This window comes from Rhinolophus hipposideros, assembly GCF_964194185.1.
Source record: "Rhinolophus hipposideros genome assembly, chromosome: 25".
NCBI lineage: Eukaryota > Metazoa > Chordata > Mammalia > Chiroptera > Rhinolophidae > Rhinolophus > Rhinolophus hipposideros.
This window is the reverse complement of record NC_138071.1, coordinates 22,961,164-22,971,851: the sequence shown is the minus strand read 5'-3', so window position 1 is coordinate 22,971,851 and position 10,688 is coordinate 22,961,164. Positions and strand designations below refer to the sequence as shown.

Sequence of the window (10,688 nt, the reverse complement as noted above, 5' to 3'; positions counted from 1 at the left end):
AACCAGGAGCAGATTAAGACAACATAGCAATAGACACAAACATTTAGGGAGAAGGAAACAAAAGAGAAATAGAGAAGTAAGAGAGGAAGACAAAATATGTGAGAGGGAAAACCAGAAAAAGATAGGGAGGGGAGGGGACACAGAAAGAAAGAGAGAGGATCAGTGTAAGTCACTCAGCAGCTCCCAAGTGTCGGGCTGCGAGATCTGTGTCATGACCCAGAGGCTGTGCACCAGGGACCCTTTTAGAGGGTCCCTTCAAGTCTCTCTGGCTGTCTCTCTGTTGAGGACCCTCACTCAGAGTTCTGAGTCAACAAATTAGCTTTCTTTAAGGAGATCATCTGGTGCGTATTTGCAGAGAGAGAGCAGAAAGGACACGGGCTCCCAGGGTTAAGCCTCAGAAGCAGTTGGCTGCTCTGCCAGCAGCTAGGTCATTAGCCTTCTACCCAGTGACACTGCTTGTCTGCAGCAGATCTCCCCTGCACCTTGCCACCGCCTCGCACGCACGGTGGTTTGGGGCATGACCTTGGACGTGTGTTTGCATTCTGTTCTGACATTCGCTTTTGTGGAATATAAATTGCTCCTCTCTATTACTTCCTGTGTGAGCCTCTGTTTGCTCAGCTATAAAATGAAGATCCTAACAGTGCTAGCTGCTAGGGCTGCTGCAAAGATGAAACGAGTCCATTGCTTGGTACAATGACACCACGTGCCAAGTAGTCAACAAACAGCCATCATTGTTCTCATTATGGCTGCCAATGAACTCCCACCATCTCTCCGCCTTCTTTAGAGTCAACATGGGTGTGTGTGTGTGTGTTTGTGTGTGTGTGTGTGTGTGTGGAGAGAGAGAGAGCGAGAATATTTCCACAGCTTTATGCTGTTCCTTGGAATGTCAAGTCACTAAAAGGGTACTTAAAAAAAAATTCCGATTGTCCAATAAAATCAGTGCTAGCATACAAACTATTAGGAGTGGAAAGAGCAAAGCTGTATATAGATCTACTCTGGCCTTCTTTCTGGCCCCAGAAAAGCTGCATCTGAGGCTGTGTCCTGGCCACCAGCGATGGCATTCCAATTTGAAGAAGCAGGTTTGTCCCTCCCTCAGCTTTGTACCCATCCCACTGACAAACCTGAACAGGGGGCCTGAAATCTACATGCAGCACTGATTAAACTGAAACCCAATCCTGGAGTCTGAGCCTGGCGCATATGCAAATCTAAGCCACTCACCTTACCCTAAGCACAGCGTCTCGTCTTCTGGAGCTGCTCACATTAGGAAATTTATGTCTAGAGATACCTGCCTAACGGTTCCACTCTGTGACACGAATGACATCAGATAGGTGGTCCATTGCCCCTGGTTTATGTACAACAGCTGGCAGAGGTGGACAGGGGCTTCTGCAAGCTGGAGTGGGGTGGCTCTGCTGGGGGAGTGGCTGCACAAGCCACAGCGTCTTCAAGCCTTACGCTGACATCTTAAAGGTTTACCCGGGGTCACCCCAAAGCCCAGGACAGCAACGCTAATGTGGGGCTGGAATGTGGGAAAGAGGCCCTTCTAGAGACGAGAGGGGGAGACCAGCGGTGTCTGTCTGTTGTCTCCCAAGGATGAGCGTTCTTGGTTCTCTCTGTCACCAGGTCTCCAAGCCCTCAGTTTCTTGATGTGGTTTAGAGCTGAGCTTATGCTGCAGGCGAAACTTAGATTGCAGCAGAGTGATCTCTGTGGGAATGATGGGAAAGCAAAGGGCCCCTCAAGGCAGTGTGACACTAGTGTTACTCCTTAGATTAATGAGAAGTCACCTTTCTGAGGAAGTAACATTTGAGGAAAAGATCTGAATGAAGGAAGGGATAGCGACCTAGGTACACAGGCAACCGATGGCTTCTGATCGGTTCCATGGCAGTACCTGCCTCCTGGCCCTTTCTTTCCTCCTAAGATTGTTGAAGAAAAATGAGATGAACAAAGCACAGAGGAGTTTCCCAACTGGACTAAGATTACGGCAGCCTGGATACATGGCCAGGGTTACATGTAGAGTTTCCTAATTAAAACACAGGCTGGGTATTTGCCCTTCTGCACCAACAGGCCATTGGGTTTGACTGAGGGCAGTTTCTGTGGCCAACCTCAGAATTAGGCCTGGGGAAGGAAGGCTTGGATCTGAAGGCTGTCTGGGCAGTGCAGACAGCAACTAGTACAAGGGAGTGTGGAGAGCACCTGGCAGGGAGCCTGAATATGTCTGCACAGGTTAAGGAAAGCCTCTCCGTGAGAGTGACCTATAACTGACACCTGGCACTCACTGGATAGAGTCGGGAGGGAAATGGCATGAGCACTCTAAGAAGTGGAGCAGCATGCACGAACGCCCCTGAAAACACTGGAAAGACAGCAGTGTTTCTGGACAGCTTGGTGTGAAGCATGAGTAACACAAGGTGATGTTACGGAAAAGCATTTGTATTATAGAAGTCATGCAGACCTTCCAGGACGTGGGGCTTCATTCAAAGGGCAGTGAGAAGCTTTCATCAGGGAAGAGACCTGACGTCATCCGTGTTTGAAGATCACTCAGGCTGCGATGGGGAGAACAGAGTAGGAAGAGGGAAGAAGGGCAGACATAAGCGTCAGTCAGGAGGCTTGGTGGCAGGCAAGCTCGGATTATTCCCTCGCTTGTGGATAGGGACTCAAAACTTGAGGTAGTAACCCTACTGTCTACTAGGTCATCAAAATGGCTGCGTCTTTCTCTGGGCCATGATGACTTTTCCTCTCACCTGTGTCCCCAGTGTGCTTATATGGGAACGTCAGACATAGACATGAAATGGATTCTAACTACTCACGATGTGATCTGGAAAGAGTTGATGCTGACAAAAAAGTTGGCTTTGCAGAGGGGTTCCATGACAAAGTAAGGAGCGGAGAGCCTCAGCGAGAGGCTCAGAGGCTCACTGCCCCATTAAGACTTAAGGCCTAGCTGCATTTCCGCTCCTTTCTCCCTCATGCTGGGCGAGGTAGAGATGAAAACAAATGAGACAGCGTGCACATCAGTGCCCCAATACTGCAGATGAGAAAAGCAAAGGCAGAGGGTGAAATCTCACACTGAATATCACACGGCTAAGAAGAAGGAAAAGGACTGAGCCTTCAGGTTCCCAATTCCAGTGTCGATGGCTCGTCTTACACTCTCTTGAGTTCCTTTCACTTTCCCCCAAGATGGACACTTTAAAACTACTCTCTAACGTTATAAGCTCTACTGGTCGGTGGTATGTGTCTTCCTTTTTAAAAGAAAAGTTTCTAGTTCCTTAAGAGGTGTTCGCAGAAAATTACTCAAACAATTGATAAGACTTGGCCAAAGAGACATCTGGGGAAAGGTCTGGGAGTTACTTGTCGCAATCTGACACCCTTTAGGGTACTTAAGCCCTCTTCTCCTGTGTTCTTTTTAGTTCCCTATCCCTATAACCATCCCAAGCCAGATTCTGCTTATCTCACTTTGTCTACTTCTTCTAATACCTTCTGATCCAGTTCACAGGACTTGACCTCACTTCCCTTTTTATCTAGCCCCCAATGATGGACTATATTCTGTTACATATTTAGAATTTATATTTTTTTAATTTTTAACTTTATTAAGATTAATTTACATATAATAAATGCAGTCATTTTAAGTATAAGTTGCAATGTGTTTTAACAAATTTATACACACACCTAATCACTACTACAACCAAATTATAAAACATGTTCATCCCCCAAAAGGTTTGTTTGTGTTCCTTCAGGTCAATCTCCATCCCCAACTCCAGCCCTGGGCTACTTTCTGTTCCAGTAGAATAGATTTTTCATTTCTTGAGTTTATTAATGGAATTAACAAAGTATTGACCTCATGTCTGGGTTCTTTTGCTTAATATAGCCCTGTAGAGACCTATTCATGGTGATGCTTTCATCAATACTTCATTTCTTTTTCATGGCTGAGTAGTATTCCACTCTATGGCTATTCTACCATTTATTTATCCATTCACCTATTGATTGTTATTTGGGTTGTTGTAGTTTATTGTGAATAAAACTGCATCAACATTCATAAACATGTCTTTGTGTGGATATATGTTTTCATTTATCTTGGGAAAATACCTAACAGTGGAATTAAATTGCAGGTTTGTAAGTTAAGTGTATGTATAACTATTGTTTATACCATTGTATATTCCTACCAGCAATGTATGAGGATTCCAGTTACTCCACATCTTTACCAAACTTAATGTGGTTAAAATCAATTGAAGATATACGTTTGGGTCTGTATTTGAATTTTCTGTTCTATTTCATTGGTCTATAGGTGCATTGATCTGCATGATAATACATCAATAACTGTATCTGTTGTGATTACTGTATCTGTCATGCAGGGTGTCAGGTGGGGTCTCTGGTCCCGCTCCCCACATAAGAACACAGGACACGGTAAGGCCAAACAGGAACACCCACGGAGCCATACATAGGGGAGTCAAACCAATATATTCTCGCTGGCGGCTGGGCTGGAGACACAGGAAGCAGGATCTACATAATCTGCAACCCGCCGTCCTAACAGCAGTCCACGCTTGCCAGCCACCCATCTTCTTGCCAGCCCCCATTTTTTGCTAGTGTAGCCACGGCAGTTTTATTAGTGGCCAATGGCTCACTGGTTACAGCTGCTGGCCATCCAATCACAGTTGATGGCCATTGACTACCTGAGCCAGCACCTTTCTATGTGAGGCCGCGAGCCTGAAAACTGCTTTTTGGGGCTTTGTCCCCACAATATCTTTATAGTAAGTCTTTAAATGGGTATTGTGAGTTTCCCAGCTTTGTTCTTTTTAAAAATTATTTTGGCTATTCTCAGTTTTTCGCATTTGCATAGAAATCTTAGAGTCCGCTTTTAAAGTTAACAAAAACTTCCAGGGATTTTGATTGAATTCGTATTGAATCTATAGGATAATTTGGAAAGAATTGACATTCTAACAAAATTGAGTCATGATTAATGAAAATATAATATTTCTTCATCTATGTAGGTCTTTAGATTCTCTCGGCAATGTTTTGTAGTTTCAAGCGTATAAGCCTTGCACATAGTTTGTTAAATATATCCCTTAGCTTTTCGTGTTTTTGAATTTTATTATAAATTATTTATTTTATTTCTATTTCCAATGTTCATTGCTAGCATATAGCAATACAATACATTTTTGTATATTGAGGTTTTGTCCTGTGACCTTGAAAATCACTTAGTTCTGGTAGCTTTTTATGTGGACTTCTTAGTATTTTCTATACGTCGGATTGTGTATCTGCAAAGGAATATTGTAGTTTTTATTTCCTGACTGGATGCTTTTAATTTTATTTCCTTTATTGCATTAGCTAGGACAATGTTGAATAGAAGTGGTGAGAACTGCTATCCTTGCCTTGTTCCCTGTCTTAGAGGGAAAGATTGCATCTTTCAGATTAGATTTTTAGCACTAGGATTTTTGGTAGATGTTATTTATCAGTTTGAGGAAGGTCACTTTAGTTCCTGGTTTGATCAGAGGTTTGAATCAACAGATGTTGATTTTTGTCAAATGCGTTTTCTTCCTTTGTTGGAGTGATGATGTGATTTTTCTCTTTAAATCTGTTAACATAGTGGATTGTATTGATTCATCTCCTGATGTTAAACCAACTTTGCACTTCTGGAATAAAATTCTTACTTGTAATGGCATATTATTCTCTTTATATACTGCTGGATTTGATTATTACTTGATCAAAGATTTCTGGGTCTATGTTCATGAGGAATATTCGTTCTTAGGTTTATTTTCTAGTGATATCTTTGGTCTTAAAATAATTCTGAACTTTTAACGTCAATTAGACACTGTTCCAATGTTCTAGAAGATTTTGGGTAGGATTGATACTATTTCTTCCTTATATATTTGATAGAATGCCCCAGTAAAGCCATCTGAACCTGTAGTTTCCTGCGTGGGAAGGTTTTTAATTATGGATCAATTTATTTGACATATTTAGGATTTCAGTTCAATTTTTTTTAAAGTTAGTTTTGGTAATTTTTATTTTTAAAAAGATTTTCCATTTTGTCAGGTGTTTCGATTGATTTTTAAGGTATCTTATTTTTGTTCTCTTCAATTTAAAATTAAAATACAATATTGATTATATCTTTGGTGGTGGATCAGGAAATCAATGGTGCTCTAGTCATATAGTTTTACAGGTTGTGTAGATCAATCCAAAATCTTTGGAGTATAAAATAGTTCCAATAAAAAGTTATAGCTACAATATATCTACCTTTCGACCTAGAAATTCTAACTCTAAGGATTTATTTCAGAAATATATATGTGTATGGACGTATAAATTTCTAAGAATCTTTATAGCGTTATTTTTCACAACAAAAATGGAAACAACAAAAATTGATCAATAGAGGACTGGCTAATAAAAAGTGGGGCATCCACTATACAACGAAAGAAGTAGGGCAATATGTATTGACACGGGACTATCTTTTATATATTGTTAAGTGAGAGAGAAAAGTTTGTAAAACTGATTTTCACAGTATTTTACCGAAAAAAAAATTGCAGATACATGCTTAGGAAATTCCTCTATGATTTTATGGCAATCTGATTGGGTTTAGGTAATTTGAGGAAGAGGAAGGAAGACTATTCCTAATTTATACCCTTCAACACCAATTGACAGTCAGATTTAACAGGTCTACTTGAAATCCAAAATCCAGGTCAATGTTTCGCAACACACCTTTTCTGTTTCCATCCAAGTACCAAGCCGATTTCCAGTGTACATTTTGTCAGTTGTTCCAGGTTGTGAATATAACTGCCTACGTTAGGCTGTCCTTACGCATTCCCCACTTTGAAGCGCCCAGCTGCTAATCAGGGAGACGCCATAGAAATAAATGGTGGGAAGAATCTTGCTTGAATGCATGCAAATGCACGTATGTTCAGAAGAGTGAGCATACCAGCAAGTGGAGTTGGATTTCGGGGTAGAACCGCTCCACAGGGTTAGGAGCAGGAGGAACCTCTGTAAAATGAAGGAAGGACAAATCAGGCTTTGCAGGGGTTTTTGGTGAAGTTAAAGCTTTGACAGAGACCAATATGCAGGCTTTTTGGATATCAGTGTATTCTAGAGGTCAACTGTGGTGTCTTTTATTGGGAGGAGGGGCTGATTTTTGACTCGGAATAACTAAGTGAATCCAGGGAGCGCCTTGGATGAAGGGGAGGAGGGCTGATCTGCTTAGCGTTTGAGACACCTTCCAGAAACTTAGACTTGGGGCCTTTGGAGAAGGCAACCCTGTCAAGGAGAAGCCTCTGATTGGTGAAGTTTCGTGTTTTCCCATTAAACAAAAACTTGAAGAAGTTCTGAAACTTAATTGGTCAAAAATAGGAACAACTAAATATTTGTTCTGCTCTCCCCAGACTGATTGCTTGGGGATGCCATTAACCTGGGCTAATTAAGAACAGGTATCTCAGTGACGAAGTCCCCTTGGGAAGGAGGGAAGCAAGAGGGAAGGAGAGAGAGAGAGAGAGAGAGACAGACCCTCGGCTCTCCACAACACTGTTATTTTGGGGCTTTTCCCTCCGCTCTCCCTGAGGACAGTTTCCTGTTTCCTCCTGAGTGGAGACAGCAGCAAGTTGCACGGGCTTCTGTGCATGGCTCAGCAGGAGCCAGACATGAGTTAGCTTTGGCCGTGCCCCGGAGAGCATTGGAAGGGTGGTGAAACGCTTCCGTAGGGTGAGTGTCTTCTCAGATTTCTCCTCTATGAAGGGAAGAGTAAAGAGAGCATGAGGATGGGAGGTTCTGGGCCTGGCTGCCGTCTAGAAAAAGGCTACCTGGAGCCTGAAGAGTGGGCCAGGGGAGCTGCAGAGCAGACGGGTTCATCTCCACGTCCCTCCTGCTCAGCACAGAGCAGATCCAGTTCTTCTCGGACCCGATGCCTGGGACAGACATAGCTCCTGACGTCAGTCACGCTCCTTCTCTCTCGCTTTTCTTCATCTGATGCTGGTTATGCAGACATTGTGCAAAAGCAGACCACTGAGCTCACCTAGGAGTTCTGTTCTTGAAGCCTGTTTGCCCAATCAGTAAAGGAGCCACCGAGATACGAGGGAGCTTGCATCAGGAAGGGACGGGAGGAATGGAAAATGGTAATGTGAGGCAGGACGGGACACCAAGAAGGGAGGGACTAAGGAGATATGGCCTCGTTAGCCCTGGCCAGGACCAAGTACTATTTAGTCATATGTCTTTTGTCCAGATGCTCATCATCTACAAAAAATTTTCAGCATTACTTATTTGGCTCAAGAATAGCTATCTGTCTATCTCACATATTGTGATGTATTTGGCTCAAGAATATCACATATGTATATACTATATATAACATATAGCATTATACTATATATATAGGACTTGCTCTTGCCCTCATGGAATTGTATTCTAATGTCATAGATGAACAATGAATAAATTAAATTTTCTGTCCCTCTTCCTTGCCTTATTTTTTCTATGGCATGATTAATAAACTAACATCTTATGTATTTTACTTACTTGTTTTGTTCTCGTGTAGCCTCTACTCCCTACATGTATGTAAGTTCCACAGGGCAAAGACTTTTTATTTCTCTGTTCACTGCTGCATTTGTTTCATGTTAAATGAAAGAATGAAACAAACAATTAAATATATAATGTCATATCAGGTAATAACAATTGCTACGAAGAAAACTGGAGTCCGAGATTGATCACGTCCTTCCTATTTTGGGGAGGGGAATTGGAAAGAGTCCTCTGAGGAGGTGACGTTTGAGGAATGGGATGGATGAAGCGAGGGATACAGATCCTGGCATCCTAAGAAGCTGACGCCTTTGGATCTATTTTTGTCAGTGCCAGGTGCCATCTTTCATTCCTCCCAAGACTTTGGAAAGAAAATGGAACTAGAGAAGAATGAATCAGCTCTGGGAAGTTATCCCAAGTTCCAGAGTTCCCATTTGGAAATCTTGATGCTCTGTAATATGGAAGTTTTAAGATCTGGGGAAAAGCACAGATATTGCTCTGAGACGCACTGCCTCTTTTCTGCTGGCCCCAAGGTGGATCCATGCGGTACCAGTAGGGATGAGGGCTGGGGTTCAAAGTTCTGTGCTTTGAACATCATCTGGAATGATGCCATTAGGTCATCTGATACAGTTAACCTAAGAGGAAGTAGGACAGTCCCAGCACCCTTAGGGGCTGATTGACTCAGCTTCAAAACTAAGCAGTTTAAAACATCTAGCCTCTGTCCCCTGGGAGAAGGCACATCCAGTGGGGGAAAATAGACAAGGAAGGATTTCTTCCCTCCAATAGAGAAGAAGGTGTGTTCACCCATTGTAGCCAGGTAGCTTTGAGGTTTGGCTTTGTAGGCGCATTATAGTAGGGCCTCTCACCTGATCGTCAGGTAGAAAATCATTTCTCATCCTAATCTGTCTTCCTTCTGTCTTGAGAGCAGGACCACGTGGAGCAGTGTGGCCTCTTTTTTGATATCTATGTTGCACAAGGAGCAGAAACGAGGACTAAATGATGAGCAATCACTCGAGTGCCACTGAGTTCTGCCTTTTAGGCTTTGCTGGGTCCCAAGAACTACATCATATTCTTTTTGCAATCTTCTTCTTCTTCTACTCGGTGACATTAATGGGAAACTCGGTCATCATTGTGATTGTCTGTGTCGATAAACAGCTACAGTCGCCCATGTATTTCTTCCTCGGTCATCTCTCTGCCTTGGAGATCCTGGTCACATCCATTATCATCCCCGTCATGCTTGGGGGCTTGCTGCTCCCAGGGATACAGACAATATCTCTGGCGGCATGTGTCATCCAGCTCTTCCTGTACCTCGCTGTGGGGACCACAGAGTTTGCATTACTAGGAGTGATGGCCGTGGACCGTTATGTGGCAGTCTGTAACCCTCTGAGGTACAATGTCATTATGAACAGCCGCACCTGCAACGTTGTGGTAATTGTGTCCTGGGTGTTTGGGTTCCTTTCTGAAATCTGGCCAGTCTACGCCACATTTCAGCTTACCTTCTGCAAATCAAATGTGTTAGACCATTTTTATTGTGACCGAGGGCAACTGTTGAAACTATCCTGTGATGACACTCTTTTCACAGAGTTTGTTCTTTTTCTAATGGCCATTTTCATAATCTTGGGTTCTCTGGCACCAACAGTGGTCTCCTACACCTACATCATCTCCACCATCCTCAAGATTCCCTCAGCCTCTGGCCGGAGGAAAGCCTTCTCTACCTGCGCTTCCCACTTCACCTTTGTCGTGATTGGCTATGGTACCTGCTTGTTCCTCTATGTGAAACCCAAGCAAACGCAGGCAGCTGAGTACAATAAGGTAGTTTCCCTGCTGATTTCCGTGTTAACCCCTTTGCTGAACCCTTTCATCTTCACTCTCCGGAATGACAAAGTCAAAGAGGCCCTCCGAGATAGTGTGAATCGCTGCTGTCAATTCCTGGGGGATTAACTCTTCTCTGGGTCAGTTTTAGGTGGTATGACCCCTACTGCGGATTATTCAGTTACCTAGGAAACCCTAACTACTCTGTCACGATTATCATCCTTACAAAAGTCACATCGTGGGTACCACGCTGGGTCATGCCACAGAAGTAGACAAGGCAGGTAAAATGAAACCCACCCTCTGCCCGCTAGCATCTCATACCCTCAGTTGCTGCTTACTTCCACCGATGAGCTCAAGGAAGCATATTGTTGGGGTGTGGGGGGAGCTGGAGAAAGGAGATGCAGCC

The 10,688-nt window shown here is 43.3% G+C and overlaps 1 protein-coding gene across 1 annotated transcript; it reads left to right on the top strand.

The window, feature by feature from the left end:
* Positions 1-9,466: 9,466 nt before the first annotated feature.
* OR9A2 (olfactory receptor family 9 subfamily A member 2) lies at positions 9,467-10,411 on the top strand (the record flags this gene model as incomplete). The annotated part of the gene is made up of 1 exon (XM_081038386.1): positions 9,467-10,411. The coding sequence occupies one exon, from the start codon at positions 9,467-9,469 to the stop codon at positions 10,409-10,411; it is 945 nt and encodes a 314-aa protein (XP_080894512.1).
* Positions 10,412-10,688: the final 277 nt, after the last annotated feature.